We start from the raw sequence: 18,447 nt of genomic DNA on the forward strand, positions 1-18,447 counted from the left end.
TCAACAATGCAGTTATTCAAAACATGATATTTGGAATTTTTAAATGTAGGTACCTACCTCCCGAAGAACATATTTTCAAATTCCTGATATTTTTTGTACCTATACTTGAGTAGTGTCCTTAAGGAGTGTCTTGTAAAGATACAAACATTTGTTTTCAATTGATAGAACCTGAACCTCGCTCTTTTCTACTGTAAATTATTTACTCGATAATTATTCTAAAAATGTTGCCGTATTAAAATCAAAATTTGTTTTTGAGTTATTTGACATCGTGTACTAAGGATAATTGGTCCATGGGCAAGTTTATGATTTATTTTAACTCAATTAAGTTAATATGCACCAATAACAAAAAGTTAAAAGTTAATTTAACTATATAGGTGAACTCAGTTAAGTTAAAAGTTAATACACACTTTTTGTCAACTTTTTATCAAGTTAAAAAAAATTTAATTTGTTTATACAACACTGGAATACTTAATTTTTTTCAACCCAAAACTAAATTATAGACTATAGTGTTTATAATTCATACAGTATTTTCATATTAGTTAGATTCGAATGATATACATTTTTTAGTTTAAACAATTCACGGTAAATATTTTTTGACATGAAAACAAAATAGACTGAAATAGTGAAATATGATAAAATTAAAAATAAAATAAATTAACTTAACTTACTTCTTGAAATAAAAAATTAACTCGTTAATTTCACGTTAATTAAAAAAGAAATTTAGTAAGTTAACAGTTACTAGAAGTTAAAAAGTTAGTATAAAATTAACTTTAACTTTTTAACTCGTTAATGCACAGCCTTGGTCCATGATAATGGATGGGTATATAATATATGGGGGCTACGGTTATTTGAAAATGTTAGTAATTAATATTAATCTATCAATAATTCAAGTATTTAATATTATCCTTAGTACAAACATTTTAATAACTGCGAAACTATTAATTCGAATTTTGAATAAAGTAGGTACATCAACATTTTCAAAAATGGTTTATGAGTATAGGTATCGTACCTACCCATACTAACAAATTCCAAAAATCATAATTTGGATACATTCATTATTCAAGGAAAAGGTGGGTAAGTACCGTAACAGTTCGGGCAGTACTGCAGTAGGTTTTGTATAAGTGATTTTTTTAAATTATTCTAACATTCCAGTTTTTGTATCGAGATAAAATATATGGTAGGTAGGTATTCCTTCTATACATATAATATAATATAAACTGCACCTATTATTATACAATATATACATTATACATTTATACATTTAGGTAGGTACACTACTATCCTAGGTATATTATATTTCTTAAACCTTTTTCTAAACCTCATGGGCCTTGGCTTCCCTCCAGAGTTATAAGCGGTTACAGCTTACGCCTACCCGGCCTACCAACTGCCAGCCGTATAATATATTATTTTAAATTGACATATATATTATAAGAATATTTCGTAAAAGACAAACAAATTAAAAAAATAGAATTAGTTAATAGTAGGTTATATTTTCGGTTCTGTTACGTTCATTGTCGTGCGCAGCGAGAGGTGTCGGGTGCGTTAGGACATTTTTTGATACTTTGTGATTAGCGCCGTTAATATTAGTATGGGGAGGGGGGCACTTGTTAATAAATAAAATGTAATTTTTTCTAAAATATGTATAAATAGTTATTATTAAGATTATTATGCATCATATAAAAAATTAAATTATTAATACCATTGATTTTATAATAAATATATTGTAAATCTATATTTATTATCTCTATAATAAATAGAGAAGAGTCCATAAGCCAAACATGCTGTAGGCTGTGGGCACCACCTAAAATACAAGACAGCAGTTCTATTTGGAATATAATATAATGTCGGAGTAGAATTATTATATAATATTTTCATACTAAACTATCTACTATAGTAGGTATCTTGTATCTATCAATGACATTTGACATGTAATAAGTATACAGATAGGTTAAATACAAGTGCTAATTAAAGGTGAGAGGGGGGAGGGCAGAACATGATCCCAGAGGCCAGAGCCCATCGGCCTTACACCACACTGATTTTTTTAATGCATACCTACCTACATTCAAAGGAAATTTTAAAAATTAACGTAAAAAATGTTTTCATTAATGTTACGAAAAATGATTAAATGATTAAATCGTTGTAAATTGATATTTTGTAAATTTTGATAATGGAAGTTTTGAACAAAGGTTTATAAATATATGTATATTAATAGTTAATAACATATATATTGTTTTACTTTTAAATGGTACCTATAACATAATTTATAACCGTAAAAAACTGATAGTAAAAACATCTTTAAAAGTGAGGAAAAGTGGATTAGTTTTTAAGTAGAGAGTAGCCCACTAAACTACTAGTCATGTGTTTTGGGGCCCAGTAAATCTAATCCGGACTTGGTTAAAAATATATTGGAATACCCAAATGCTCAAGATTTCAGCACATGTTGGCATTATCATAAGTCATAAAATGTAAGTATAGGTTCATGTTACATATTGTTATAAAATAAGAATTTAGTTTGAACTTTCAACCATTATTGCTTGGTCAATTCATTCATTGTGTTTTTACATTTTTACATATGTGATTTCAAACAATCTGGTATAAAAATCACACCAAGACGATAAGGACAATTAAATTAAACAAAATATAGTTGGTGATTCCTTTATTTATTGTTGATACAACATTATCAATCAAGCATTTTACAAACGTCATGGAATACCTAGTTATTTATATAATATACACTTCATATTATTTTGTTTATGTATTAATATTAATAAGATCTAATTAGTTATAAATAATAAATAGTTTGCTCTTATTCAGTGGCGTTGTTAATAATTTATCATAAATGTGTTTCATTTTGTTATCATAAATATTTTATTAAAAAAAAAATGGACTAGATACTTTTAAAATTCCAAAATAAAATAAAATAAAATTAGTTTACAAAGCCATGTTTAAGTCAATTTGCTTCAATATGAACACAGCCCGTGGGATAAATAATTTAATCATAAAATAAAAATTACAGAATTTGTTCAAAGCAAACAAAACAAAAACCCTTTTTCTTAATTATTGCACATTACATTATTTATATATAAATATAAATTTAAAAAAAAATTGTTTCAATTAATACTGAAAATATTTCAAAGCATACAGAGATTTAAGCTTTTTAGTAATGAAGTTAAAAACCTAATTTTGGTTTTAATTTTATTTACATTTTTTTTATCCATGATAATTTATTAAATTAAAAAAATGATTTGTGGTCGACATACAATAATAACTTTTACAACAGCTTAATGTTTTTCACATGCAGAAAAAAAAAACTAACAATAATAGTGCTCAATAACACCGTATAACAATGTTCACATATTTAATACACATTACATTAATAACATAAGATAAGGTTTATATTTGGTATATCATAATATTGATAATAATAAGTAGTGATGATTTTGTTATCGACGAGGAAGTGAATTGAATTACAAAATGATATATTACAGTAGGAATAACCACATAGTATTTAACAATAAAAGATCAATATTTCCTTATGAACAATAAAAAAACTTTCATTACTTTGAAACAAATTTACAATTAAATAAATAACATTTTAAATGATTATTTATCGTGGATATTAGTTTTCCTTAAAAATATTATGTAGGTAATACATTATAAATTGGCCAACTATGTTGTATGTAGAAGTAATAGATATTGAATAATGGTAGTTTAAATAAGTCAAAGTTAAATTAAGGGTTCGCAGATCAAAAGATAATTTGGCACATTATAGAACATTATACAATTAAATTCTAAACAAGGAATGAAAATATTATAATCTATTCCATATATGATTTTTACTATGATGAAAGTGTTTATGTATTATATACATATATATTTTTTACATAAGTATCATTATCAACTACTTTCATTTAAGTCGGTTTACTTCATTAGGTTTTACAATATAAACTAAATTTGTCAGTTTGAAAAAAATAACATGTTCTGCCTAATTTATGCTATTTAAGTATTTAAAGGTGAGTAACTCATTAGAGGCTAATTTAATAAATTACTTAAGATCAGCATTACACAGAGAAAAAACAAAATACTAAATATTTATAAAAATAAATGGAATATAAAATGTGAATAATTTTATGTCAAAATGTACTCCTTCAAATTCATAAATGGTGTTATACTAGTCTAATCGATAAATAATATCATATAATTATTATTTTTATTATGCAAACATTATTTTAATTATACATACAATAAAGATATCAAAATAAAATAAACTAAAATAATGTTTACATAGGGGTAAATATATATGTGTAATATATATTTATTGTTCAGAATTAATTTGCATACTTTTGATTAGGAATCGATAACATTATCAAGTGTTGAGAATAACCACAAAATAATAAGATTAGAATAATAATTAAAAAAAAAAAAAAAACGATAAATAAAATAAACAAAAACGATTAACTACACAGCCAGGTGACAATGTCTTGGAAGTCCAGTGGCATATTTTGCAGCTTCAAGCATCGATATTCCTTTACCATGCATAAACACAAAACATTCTCATGATGAAATATAAATAAAATAGTAATAATAATACAATTCTCGCAAAAAATGTTAATGTGTTGCATGAAAGTCAAAACAGAAATTTGTGTGCAAATTTCTTGTGATTATCAATCAGCACAGTGTAGTGTGGTATAGTGTAATAAAGTGTTATATTTTATATCAACCAAAGCAGTTATATATGTTTTATTTTTTTGTGATTAAATTTTGTAAGAAATAATCTAAGAAATGTTAAACATAAATACCTACAATGTTTAAAAAGTTTATTTTGGAAAATTTATAAGTTTATTAGCAAAATTGCAAACAAATAATAAATGACACATGCTATAAATTCATATCATAACATTTTTTGAATGAAATTGAATGTATTCAATTTATAATATTTTGTTCACCATTTCTGAGAAAAACAATTACATTTTTTCTAATGGATTTGTTAGATTATATCATTATAGGTTATTGCTGTTTCTAAGTACACAGGATTTTAAAAAAGTACTACTTAACACTCCTAAAGATAATTCAATTTTAATAACCTTAACATATTATTGAAAGAAAGGTATTAGTTTAATTATTGGCCCCATATAAATATTAACTATTGTAAAATATAAAAATGTATTAGATAATTTGTTTAGTACTTATACATATAAATAATTAACGGGTACTTATAAATGAATCATAATAAATCCATTAAATATTCTTCAATTAACTAAATGTAGAGTGTAAAATAGACTGAGTATTATTTTTATTGATTTAAAATATTTTCAAAGAAGGACAAAGAAGCTTTAATACCATACAAATTAGATAAATTTGTTTTTATATTAAGTCTGATAATTAATGCAAATAATTGATTTTTTTTATTCATCAATTAAAAAATGAATGAACAATTTATTTGTTTCAAATATTTCAAATAAGTTTTTTTTTATAATGTCATTGCGTTTCTAAAACTGAAGCATTTGATTAAAAAAGAAATTAAGCAAAAGCTAATTAGTTTGAACTCAACATTATTTCAATCACAGTTCATTGCAAAGGTCATATTTGTTAATAATATAAGTGTTACGCAGTATCAGAAATTATGTACCAAACTTGCATATACAGAGCCTAATGTAAATTGATCCCTGCAATTTTCTAAAATAAAATATTGTATCCCTGCACCTGGCAACTCTATCCAAAACCAAAAGTTATTAAAATAAATAATCACAGAATTGAGAGTACGAGAATATTCATAAAATTTTAAAATTTGTATACATTAATAATGTGTTGCCATTGTAGAATAAATAGCTGCATTATAACTGTACCTGTTTGAAATTGGCAATGAAATGTTTTGTTCATCAACAGATACTACTTCTGCTTCATCATCAGTCTCCATTAACGCAGTACTTGAGTCATACTCAGGGTGTTGAATCATTTTAGATCTTAACAAGTAGACATACGTTTTATAACGCTTATACTAAAAAAAAAAAAATTGTTAATAAAAGCAGAATATATACATATGAGATAAAGATTTGGAGTAGCTTAAACATGTGGGGCAGCACTTAGGGAATACAAAAGATTTGTTTTTTTTGGAGGGAAAAGAATATATTTTTTATTACCTAAGACATTAGTTTTAGAGATCACATTAAATTTATTTAATTACAACTTTTTAATAAACTGTTATTAAACACTTTCAACGCCGCTGACGCTTATACGCGTCTATAGAGTTTATTAAAATACGCCGGTAAAACAAACACTGCATTTTTATCACTGGTACAAAAAATATTTTTTTGTATAAACTACCACTTATACATGTTATTATTTAAGTTAAGGTCTTATATCAATTATCCATCAGCCACTTTTAATAGGTACTTACAATCATGCATACACTTTTTTATACAATGGTATATATTTGGATAAAAATACCTATATTTCTATGAGGTAATTTTTGTTAAAACACCCTTATGGACTATGTTTGGTTACTCATTGATAAAAATTTTTCATAATGGTCAAGTATATATATTTTTTTAATGTCAACATTTTATTTGATTATAATGAAAAGGTAACTTAGATTAATTATAAGATATAAAAAATTATTTATATTGTAAGAGGTCAATAGTTTCAGTATCCTTACCGGAAATCAACTGAATTTAACGTTAATTCGAAATATCAATATATCAATACCTACATTTTTTTTCGATATAGCGATTCAATATCCCACAAAATAAAACGATATCGATATTCAAAAATATATCATCGAAGAAGCCTAATAAATATTAAATAATAAAACTTACTTCTTCCAGTAAATGTGATTCTTTTTCTTTATAAAATTGCAATGTGATGTTTTTAGTTCCACGTTCTGGAGGTTTCTTTTTGTGGATTTCAAGCTCTACTTCTAGTTGTCTCAAAGTATCTTCATGTTCACGAAGTTGTTCTCGCTGTAAAAAATAAATAGGTAAAACATTTTCTAACTGTAATAATGTAATAGTCTAAATAATCAAACCAAATTTAATTTTGTTGGAGCTGATGGTAATAATGGCCTTTGGAATTTTTTCTGATTTCCAACAGCACTTGGCAATCGTGGTGCAGAAAAACTAGCACATACAAAATTAATTGTATTTATCCACGAATCCAATTCCTTAGAATCACTAATAATCATAATAATAATAATAAACAATAGTAAATGAATAAAAATTAAAAGCTTCAAATAGGAGTTATATAAAAATGATTACCTAGTTTGAAATAAATATTCTGCTTGATCTGCAGTAACTAGTCTAAACACGTGTTGTTTTTTTGTATAGTCTGTAGCTTTAGTAGCTAAGCCATGATGTATGTGTATTGCATTATGAATACTATCACTAATTTGAGATTTTCGAAATCCAGAATCATCTTTATGTAAATAAAGAATTAAATCACGTAATGTGCAATAGTACATTTTCCAACTTCTTTTCCCTCTTGCAGCTATAAAATTGTAAGGGCCCAATATTACGGTTAATAAATATAAAATTATTTTGTTCTTACTTTTCTTTCCATTGGATTCCATGCAACATTTTCTCATCACATATCCTTTTTTATACTCTAAAGCTTGTGTCATGACATTCTCTTCATAGCTTCCTCCACTTTTGCCTATTTGACCAGGGATTTTATTTCCAAGACTATCAATTGGTTGACTAGAAATTGTATTTTTTAGTTGATTTTCATCCAAGTCATCATCACTAAAACATGTTGTTATACGTTTTATTAATAATGTTTGAATTTGAATTTCCTATATTTAATATTGTATCTTACCTTGCCCACTCAAGAGGATTAGACTTAATTGCCATGTACAATAATTTAAGAACATCTCGTGGAAAATGTTCATTATCATTTAAACCAGCTAGGTTTTCGATAAATTCATTACATGTCATTTTACGTCCAATCATTTGACCATGTAAGTCTGTATTCAACAGCATAATGGCGCAAGTTAATGTATGCACAGCATCTAAAAATAAAATAATTTATAAGAATATTATATCCAAACTATAACAATTATTAATAAATAATAATATTAACAAAAAATATTTTTTAAAAAAAAATGCTCACTAGAAACTTTAAAAAATAATGTCCTACAAAGTATCAAGGTTACAATTGAATAAATTAAATTGTTGACATGCCTATATAATAATAATAATAAAAATACTAAACAGACTGTTTGCGTTACATCATATGCATACATTGGTAGGGAACCCAAGACCCCCCCTGGAATGTCTTCTTCTACAAAAAATCTTATTTATCACCATATTTGACACAGAGTCGATCAATTGTTGGTCTTTTTTAATAGATATAAAATAAATTGCTTAATATGACAAATTCGATAGTCATAGTTTCAGTTTTTTTCTGATTTAGAACATTGCTAAACGTCTGCCATAATTGTCGTATGGTGTATCATCATATATCATCCTCCATCAATTATGACCACGTTCATTACGACCCAAAGAGGTTCTATGACCAGGTGTCTAGGTTAAACACTCGAGTGTTCTAAATGTAGACTACATTTGAGACTAACTATAATTTGATATAACCAATTAAATAAAAAATGTTTAACTAAAAATTATGTAAATTATTTACTCAGGTAAAAGTCTAACCGAACTAAAATCCTGCGTATGCTACTGTATGCATAGGTTCTCTAAATTACTAAATCTACCAATATGTAATTCACTTTATTTTAATTAAAGATTAGAGAGCAAATGTAAAAATTATAATTAAAATAAAAGTAGAATCAAGAAAAATAAATTGAAAACATAATTCACTATTTACTAAAGTTAAAATAAGATTTAAAAAAATTAAAACTAAATATTTAAATAATAATAGGTACCTATTATAGGTTTAATAATATTACCTTGAGAGTTAAAACAATGGGGATTGCAGTCCAAGAACCGTTTTGAAAAATGAACTAACACCCTTTCCCTTTCTTGAGTTTCACCAGTCAAACTGAATTGTTTCAAAAAATGCCTTAACGCCAAATCTAATGAATTTCCTTTAAAATCAAAATATTTCAAATATTCTTCAGCGACTGCTCTACTGAACTCGTTACTGAAATTAATTAATTTTATTATTTTAGTTTTTATTGACAAAAAAAAAAAAAAAACAATTATTTGTTTGTATCAATACTTTTTGCTTAAATGTCGTGATACATCACTTTTTTTGAATCCTTCCAAATAAAATAAGCGTTTTGCTAGTCTTACTGCTGAGGGCATATCTACAGCTTTAGGCGAATAATGAAAACTATGCAAACTATCAGAATCAAAATCTTCGTTTTGTGTCCAGTGCTCGTCATTATTGGTAACAGAATTAGCTAACTGAGCGGCACCTTCCATTAATGCCAACAAATGTTGAACTTCTTCCTCGTCCTAAATTAAAATGTAAATCTTAAAAAAAGTAAATAATTACAAATATAAAATGTTACATACTTTAAAATCTTGATTTTCATTATTACTCATGTTTTCCTTGTCATTATAATATCTGTTGTTATTTTCAGTATCTCTAACTAAATTTGTTTTTTCTGGACCTTTCACCTGTATAACAATTCGATGGTCTGTATGATTGTTATCATAATATGTATACTGTCCTTCTGTAGATCGCTTTCTAATCTTTGGTTCGCTTGCTAGAATAGTTGAATCACTGTCACTTGGATCTGTCACTTCTAATTCCCGTGAGTTGATCAAGAAATCTGAATCTGCAGTATCTTGGAAGTCAGGACTTGATATATTTGAATGACTGCTAGTTGGATGGCTGTTTCCACGATATGATCCTTTGGCTGGTCGTCGTCGGTCAGACGGTGATGACATTATTGATGAGGATATGGATGTCGGTGACGTAGGTGATATAACTTTTTGGAGGGAATTGCAAGAAGCCGATGTCTCATCAGGAACATGACCAGCATTATATGTCCACAACACTCTTTTGTCTTCCATTTCAAGTGGTTTTATATTAGTATTTAATAAGGTGTTACAAGATGATGTAATATCTTCGTCTTCAGTGTCAATACTAGTAGTAGAAGACATTGGATATTCAGAGTTAGAACGCAAAGGATCTTCAGAACGAGAGCCACGTTTATAGTTGGACATATTGGTAGGAGGAGGAGAAACTGGTGATGTATTTCCAGAATTAGGTTTTGTAATGTTTGGTCGATCATTTTCAACAGGACTACTAGGAACAGAATTTGAATTTACCTTATGGAATTTTTTGGGGCCACCATTCTTTACCAGACAATCAACTTTTCGATCTCTCTTTGGTAATAATGATACCTAGAATTAATAATACATAATACATAATAGTGGATATAAATTATAAACAAAAAAACATCTTACCTGGCTATTTTTAGACATTTTGATAACTCTTTCACCAGTCATCATAAATGCTTCATACTTAGGAGCTTCAACTTTATTTGTATTTGTTCTAGTGACCATTTCTAATGGTGGTGGATGATGCTGTGGTGGAGGTGGTGGGGAATCTATATCACGGAGTAATAACTGAGGGGAGTTTTCATCTTCAGCCAGTTTATCATGAACTTTATTTTTTATTGCAGGATCTAAAAAGTCATAAATTTATCAATTTAACAATAAATCACCTAAATAATATATGAATATACTAACCTCTGACTAGTTTCAGATTAATGGGGTTTTGTGCTAATCTCAAACATTTCAATACTAAAACATACAAGAAATATAAATTGATGATTACCATATACCTAATGATTGAAAAAAAAAATTTAAGCATATTATAATATCATGTACCTATGTTTATAGGTAATATATTTAAACATTTAACTTAAGTTTTTTTTCACATTTAGAGTTCAATATTAGGACCAAACACTTTGTGATTGGCAAGTAATAAACTGTAAACTTATATAACAATAATTTTACCTTCTTTTATTGTACATTTCCGCACATCTTCATTATTTATCTTAATGATAATATCACCAACTTCAATCTAGAAAAAATATTAGTAGATACTATTATAAACATTGAAATAAATAGAATAGGTTAGTGAGAAGAATAACCATTATCAAATATAGATACTTGATTCCAGTATTTAGTGTTTAAATTAATAATTAATTACGTTAGGTATAAGTGGGTGTTGTACCTGTTTATCTGTCATTTAAATTTTACAGAATTAACATGAACAAATCATGTCCCATTCAATTTGTAACTGGTAAGTGTACAGTGTAAAATAAAAATATATTATTACCTATAGTCGCTATAGGTATAGCAGTATAGATATAGGATCAAGCATTGGAAATATATAAGTATATTATTAAATTATTAGCTTATCAGGCCCGGCTCAAGGGGTAGGCAACATAGGCCCACACCTAGGGCGGCACTTAAGCAGCACTTTAATAAAAGAGAAGCATTTTCAAAATAATGATAATATTATATTGTTAGGGGCAACAACATTTGATTTTGCCTAGTTCACTATTTTTACTTGAGCCGGCCCTGTAGCTTATATTAATATATTATTTATATATCCTATAAACACAAGTTAATATGCAAAGTGATGTAGGTAGCTACTGTATTTATGCAATTTGACATTGTCATATCAGTCCATCTATTAATTTAATTACAAGGACATTTTTAAAAAGATGTCAAATATTAAATTGCATTAAATTATAATTGATAGTATTTAGAGTATGTATACAATTAACACAAATTTAGGATATTTCATTTAATAATCAATAACAATTCAGGGCCAAATCACTTTCCAGATTTAGAAATGTGTGTAGGTAGGCATAAATTTTACAAAAAAATAAAAATATGTGTTTTTTTCTGAATGGGTCATGCTTAATGCCTACATAGTATCTATGTAAACATTGACCAGAAAAGGTAATGTTATTAGTAAAACAATAACCAATAGTTAGATAAACGACTTTGGTCACCTACACCTAAGTCAGTGACGAATTAAAATATTTTAGTAAATAGCTGAGGCCGAAACATATTACTGAGTACAGACTCCAAACAATTATCAGAGCACAGAAGTATCAGACGAATAACAAAAACAAAATGAGCTCAGTTTTTTTTTGAGCCTCAAACACCGTGTCGGATGCACGTGATGGTAAACGAGTAAGGAGTATCTACATTTTATGCCCAGCAACCGTTGAGCTATCGGACAAACGTCAAGAGACGGGAATGGTTTCATTAAAGCAAGAGCTAGAGCTGGGTAAGTAACGATAGTAAGATTGAGCACTGCAATACCTTGGCGCATTCAGCGGCCGGCGTGTTCTCAATGATATCGTAGATGACCGGCGGGCAATCGGCAACACTGAGTAACGAGAAACCCAGGCCAGAAGGCATCTCTGGCCGGGACAGGGTAACCGAAATCTCGACGGCCATGGCGGCGGATTCTGCGAGGCAAGGGCTTGATGACACCGGCCTTGTGAGTACACAACGGTGTACTAGGCCTAGCGCTGACCGGTCACTTATCGGGCACGAGCATACACACCGGTGACCGCCTAAGTCATGTCTGACATGCGGGTGTGTATAAGTGCGTTATGTGTGTGTGTGGGTGGGTGGGTACGCGCGCGATTTCGGTCACTTCACAGGCGGCTGCGGCTGCGGCTGCCTCTGTTGCGGAGGCGGCAAAGCTGACAAACGGTCGAGGAGAACATGACGAGGAACGACGGCGAACTACGACTATTATACAAATAAACGACACCACGACCAGCACGGGCACATGATACGGCCGGACACGGTATGACGGGGGGAAACGGTTTCGCGTAGTAGTGATATCCGCGACCCCGCGATGACGTCACGGTCGTCTCGTCACCCCCCACTCAAGCACCACCGACTGCAACGGTTATCAGTAGTTACGGTTATCACACAGCGGCGCACGTCCCCGCCGTACATTTATTTAGACTATAATATTCGCCAATCGCCACAAACGTAGATACTATGTACACCATAATATTATTATTATTAAAATCTATAATAATAACAGGTAATCATCTATTATTATTTATTACGTCAGCGGTAATTTATATATTGTTATAATAATATTGGTCGCGGATTAATAAACATTCAAACCTACGCATATGCCTTTAGGCTATAGGTATTGTACAAGGTGATCCGTTAATAGTTAAATCACGGAATATATTCAATGGCTTGTTGTGCTCAGTGTCCTACACTGCACCTTACAGATTTATTGGACGATGTTTACGTACAATATGATTTTTACAAGATATTTTCTTAAAGTTGTAAGTACAACTTTTTTCAACAAAAAAATCAATTTTTTCACAATTCAATTGTACCATCGTGGTGATGTTTAGGTTTTATTAACGACAAGTTTAGAATATTATTTTTAAATGGGTCGATGTACTTATTTAATATATATGTATTATGATATTGTTATAACAAATATTGGACAAATAGTTTAAAAAAAAAAATGAAGTGGACAGAATACTGATTATAGGCAATCATAAAAATTAGTGTAGCACTGTAGCATAATACATATTATGCACCAAAATACCAAATGCCAATATTGATATTTGTTTACAGTTCATGTTTTGGTAAATCGTGATGTATACCGTAAATCGTATACGTATAATATGATATAAGATTATACTGCCAACTTTGATGAACGCTTGTATACAACGGATGTCGGATGTGCGATTGTTGTGCAAATGTGCAATACGCCGCAATACTGCAATCTCGTTTCGAATGTAGAAAATTCTCTCTCCGGAACTATATATAGGTACCCGCAGGCCACTTTTGTACCTACCATATTATATACTACCTATATTGCACACAGCTACGTTGGATAATATTATTTTTATAAGACACAAATTTTAACATTTTCTACGTGATATTACATACGTATACCTACTTAATTAGTTCGCTCGCGGTTTATACCTGGTTATTATTCAACGGCGGGTTTACCGTCTAAATACGTATTTAATTGGCTTTCACGTGTTGTTCGTATAGGTACCTACCTCTCTGGATCGCATCGGCGGTCGGTCGTTACACACACTCGTGCACACGCACTGTATATTATAATATAATTTATATTATACTATAATTTTATACACACACATAATATTATATCGCATCAACGAGCGTGTTCGTTGATGTCGTCGGAACAAGGTCAACTTTGAAACCATAAACGCGTCATTATAAATTATAATATAATATAATATAATATAATATATATTATTATATCAATATTTGCTCAAGTATATCATATATAGATAAGTACACAGCAATACATACGAATGCCAATGTCGACATGACTATACATACATTAGTACATGTTTATGCTCCCAGTCGTGGATCTATAATGCTCGTTTGTGCAATTGTGCCGTTTAGACAAGGAGTAGAGGCTATCACGGGATAGGTTATCAAATCTAAAACCATAATTTAATATGCTCTTAGTAGGTATTAATATCTTCATAAAAAATACAAATTTTAACTAATATACAAACATTTCAACAATATTCTAGCGTGTAGGCACATTAAACTCATTTCTTAAACCTATGTACCTATGCTACAAACATTTTACTCCACTATAAATTTTTTTTATATTCAAATTAATAAAGTTTTAAAAATGTTCTATTGCCTACTACTTTTATTATAAAAATCCTAACCTATCCTGTGTTATTTAAATTATTTTATTTTACATACAAAAGAATCAGTTTTTTTTAGACTGGTTAAACGTTATGTATTATAGACTAATTAGATACCTATTAACTATATAAATTATAAATAATTGTATTTATGCTCTTTCGTTCTAAAATAAGTTTGAGGGGACCAGTAATCAGTATATGGTTTTAAAGTAGTTATTACTTCTTTTGTATTTTTAAAATTTGTTTTTTTAGAATGAGTTAATTTTTAACTGTGGAGCGCGTTTAACGTATTTTTATTTAAATAACACTAACCAAACATATCCTGTGAAATGGTGAGTTTATTTTTTATTAATTAAAATGAGTTAAAAAAAATTTAAGAATTATTAAAATGACCTAATTATAACCTAAAGATTATTGTTTATATTATAATGTATAATGCTTTACAGTGGTGGTTTTGATGAGTGGCGATAGCCTCCATCGCTCCCTTAAAGTTTCGTCAAAACCTCAACTGTCAACTGGTGTTATAAATGTTGATTGGGATTGTCTTTGTGCCTAGTTTATAATGACAAGATCATCCACACCGTAGATTATTTTTTTTTATATTGATCTTATATTTTTCCGATTGGTTTTATTAGAATTAACATATTACTTATAACTTATAAGTTATGATTTATGTAAATCTATATACATTTGAATAATCTTACTTTAAGTGCAACTATAAGGTTATACTTCTTGGGGGAGGGGTGATTTATAATAAATTCCAAATATTAATGTAATCAAACCTGAGGGTTACTTATAACACATGTTATAACGAGAAATACAACGTAAAATGTATAAATAAGGTTCGTCTACTTTGGACTTTAAAGTTGTATGTGAACATTTTTTTGCTGAATCAATAAGTAAATCTAAAAATAAAAGATAAATAAGTATTAAGTAAGTATAAATTATAGTATATTAGTATGTATATTATTAAGTCTGAAACTCTGAAAAAACATGTAAGTTATATAAGATGAAGGTTAATCTTTAACGTGATTTTTTGTGAGGTCATTAGGTACACATTGAAGTGGGATCTGAACTTGACAACATTTAAATTAATTAAAAGTTTTGATCTTATCTAAATCTATGATAAAAATTCGCTATTTTAATAAAAAAAAAAAAAAAAAAATAATTTGTACCGTATTACGTAGGTACAGCGTAAATTTATTTAAAAAAAATATGTAACGCCGTATGCCTGTGTTTATATATACCTATAGGTACCTAGGTACAGTGAAGTTTATAATAATATACCCAGGTCTATTTCCTCACCTAATATAAAACATGGTTTGGATCAAAGATCATTTCCCATAAATATAATGATGCATAGCGTGTATATAAAATTAATATATATATATAATATATTATAGCGATTATACTTTATAGCTTTTTGCTTTTTAGGACACACGCTGTATAGCTACAACAGAAAATTGTATCGTATAATATACGCACATATGGTATAACTACACTAATGTACAATAATTCGGCCAGCACTTTGTAATGAATGAAAATCTGTGTGGAGGTACTAGGAATATTGTAGAATAATAATTCACATTTCACGCTGCAAACATCAATGAGTGAGACTGAACAGGTAAGTGCGCACGCCACGCTGCAGAAACGGCGGTGAGCGCCGACCCGAAGCGTTGACTCTCTTTGAAGTCAAATACACATATTATTATACATATATTATACATTACACTGGGTATAAAAGTATAATAAATATATAATTAAATATTAAATGCAAATAAAATACGAATACAAATATCACTGGACGCTGCAGTGCAGACCTAGGAAAATTTGAATTTCTGGTGAACATGTTTCGCGTAAATGCACATTATTATATACCAACCTACCACGTATTTATGATTATGTAAATTATAAAGACAGATAACGATTTTTCGTTATTTACACTTTGCAGCAGCGTGTGCCAGGTGCCTACTATACCGCTATACTAACTGCTTGCGTCTGCCTACGGCCTACGCCCCGCTGCGTCACACCTTCACGGCTTCGCATAGCAATGAATGAAAAATATTTTCACGCGAACAGTCAATGGACGAACGACGTGGTGACGCGTTTCGTGAACTACTATAATATAAAACTATTATATTTGATATTATCAAAAGTGTGCAATGGCCATTAGCTAGCATAAAAAAAAATATTTTTTTTAATTGTTCAACTTAATTAATTAATTAATTTTATAATTAACTTAATAACTTAACTAGTTGAAGTATACACTGAAATAACTTAACTTTTTCCAGTTAATTTGAAAAATAATAGCCAAAAATCATGTTTAACTGTTATAATATTGTAGGTAGTATAAACTTTTAATTATTTTTTTGTTAAATCATGCTATATATAGGTGGGTACTTACGCAATTTGACTTTAAATAAAAACAAATAAATAAAAATATATTCCTTAATTTAATTATTTAGTTGACACAAACCATTACGGCTAGAGTGTAAATAGTGTAGGTAATAAGAAATACCTTTTCTATTTTTTTTTTTAATTTAAAATAGAAAATTTACAATCTGTAACATACCTATGTACAATAAGCAAATAGAATAATTACGGAAAATATTTACGAGATGATTTAGTATGAGGAGGGGCAGTATGTCCAGTGAAAGAACCCTCATAAATAATACCTAACAAATAAAAAAGGAGGGTAAGTGGATGTCGCTCTGCTGTACAGTAGATTACAAGTGGGTCACTGTATAATGGATGGTATTAAATTTGAATTCAATGATATAATATCATTGTATAATAAAAACGATTCTGAGCGGAGACGGTATGTCAGTCTATAGGTATAAGACATATTATATACTTATCTATGGTATTAAAAAAAAATTGACCTATAATAGGTACCTATAATAAATTCCAAATTAATCATATCACAATATTCATTAGGTATTTAATATAACACGTTATACATCAACAACAAGCCGTGATACTATCATAGGTATACTTTAGAAGTTTCATGTACCCACGAATAATATTATACAGTCGCAACAAAATAACTAAAATAGTTATTCTAGGTATTTTAATATGTAATTTCGTCAACATTTGAACTTAAAATGAGTATAAAAATAAACTGTGCTTATGTGTTTTTAGATTTTTTGGTAACAGAATGAACTACTTACGTGGAATCTTGTTAGAAAATTTTCAATCCTTAGATATAAAAGTTGACCCTTTTATAAATTTTTAACTACAAAATAATTATTAAAATTAAAATTTGATAAACTTTGTCAAATTCGATCTTTCAATGCTTATAAAAAAAAACTGTGCCTATGTATTTTTAATATTTTTCAACTGCTATTGTAACAATATATCAGGAGCCTTTTATTAAATTTTCAAGTATTTTTACCCAACAAATAAAGTTTTATTGTCATTCATAGAAAAAAAACTAATAAAATAGGAATCTGAAAAGGTCCTTAAACAGTTCAAAACAAATCAAAATATTTTGAAAATTTTATCGTGTATAAAAAATTCAAATATAAACAACTATTGAAAATTGAATGTATCTAAGGTCATTTTTTTTAAAGTTACACCAAAAACCAAGGTCGTATTGGTTGAAAATCGGTTTTGCGTAAAAATTTCCGTTTTTCCTTAATTTTTCTTTGGTTTTTAACGGCTCTTTTGAAAATTACTGGGAATTTTAAATTTTGACCTCTCAAATGCACCAACAATGTTCACTTTCCCATCGAACAAGATATTGAAGTTGATAATCGAAGCATTATTTCCACTACTTATCGTGTAAATCAATACATTCATCGCTCCGCTCAGAATCTAAAATTGTAATTTTG

General features: G+C 28.6%; 1 protein-coding gene across 3 annotated transcripts; it reads right to left on the reverse strand.

Annotated features, from left to right (window-relative positions):
* Positions 1-3,204: 3,204 nt before the first annotated feature.
* LOC100166992 (PH and SEC7 domain-containing protein 2) lies at positions 3,205-12,761 on the reverse strand. 3 transcript variants are annotated; one of them, XM_003246716.4, is made up of 14 exons: positions 12,252-12,759; positions 10,926-10,992; positions 10,656-10,709; positions 10,371-10,591; positions 9,471-10,307; positions 9,172-9,410; positions 8,900-9,093; positions 7,810-8,002; positions 7,543-7,736; positions 7,254-7,482; positions 7,025-7,169; positions 6,816-6,959; positions 5,847-5,998; positions 3,205-4,526 (listed from the first exon to the last, which is right to left on the reverse strand). In XM_003246716.4, exons 1-14 carry the CDS (start codon positions 12,387-12,389, stop codon positions 4,511-4,513), a joined length of 2,823 nt encoding a protein of 940 aa, XP_003246764.1. In that variant the 5' UTR covers positions 12,390-12,759; the 3' UTR covers positions 3,205-4,510. The 3 variants fall into 3 exon arrangements, with proteins under 3 accessions (XP_003246764.1, XP_001943684.2, XP_029343500.1); XM_001943649.5 differs by lacking the exon at positions 3,205-4,526 and adding an exon at positions 5,458-5,712 and having other exon boundaries at positions 12,252-12,761; XM_029487640.1 differs by lacking the exon at positions 3,205-4,526 and having other exon boundaries at positions 5,729-5,998; positions 12,252-12,760.
* Between the last annotated feature and the right edge of the window lie 5,686 nt (positions 12,762-18,447).

This window comes from Acyrthosiphon pisum, chromosome A1 (assembly GCF_005508785.2).
Source record: "Acyrthosiphon pisum isolate AL4f chromosome A1, pea_aphid_22Mar2018_4r6ur, whole genome shotgun sequence".
NCBI lineage: Eukaryota > Metazoa > Arthropoda > Insecta > Hemiptera > Aphididae > Acyrthosiphon > Acyrthosiphon pisum.

Bases quoted from the DNA above. Each gene is read 5' to 3' on its own strand.
- LOC100166992 (XM_001943649.5), bottom strand. From the start codon at position 12,389: ATGGCCGTCGAGATTTCGGTTACCCTGTCCCGGCCAGAGATGCCTTCT. The intron at 10,592-10,655 runs GTTAGTATATTC...ATGACTTTTTAG, and splicing joins TAATCTGAAACTAGTCAGAG to ATCCTGCAATAAAAAATAAA. The intron at 5,999-6,815 runs GTAAGTTTTATT...TTTTTTTTTTAG, and splicing joins AATCACATTTACTGGAAGAA to TATAAGCGTTATAAAACGTA.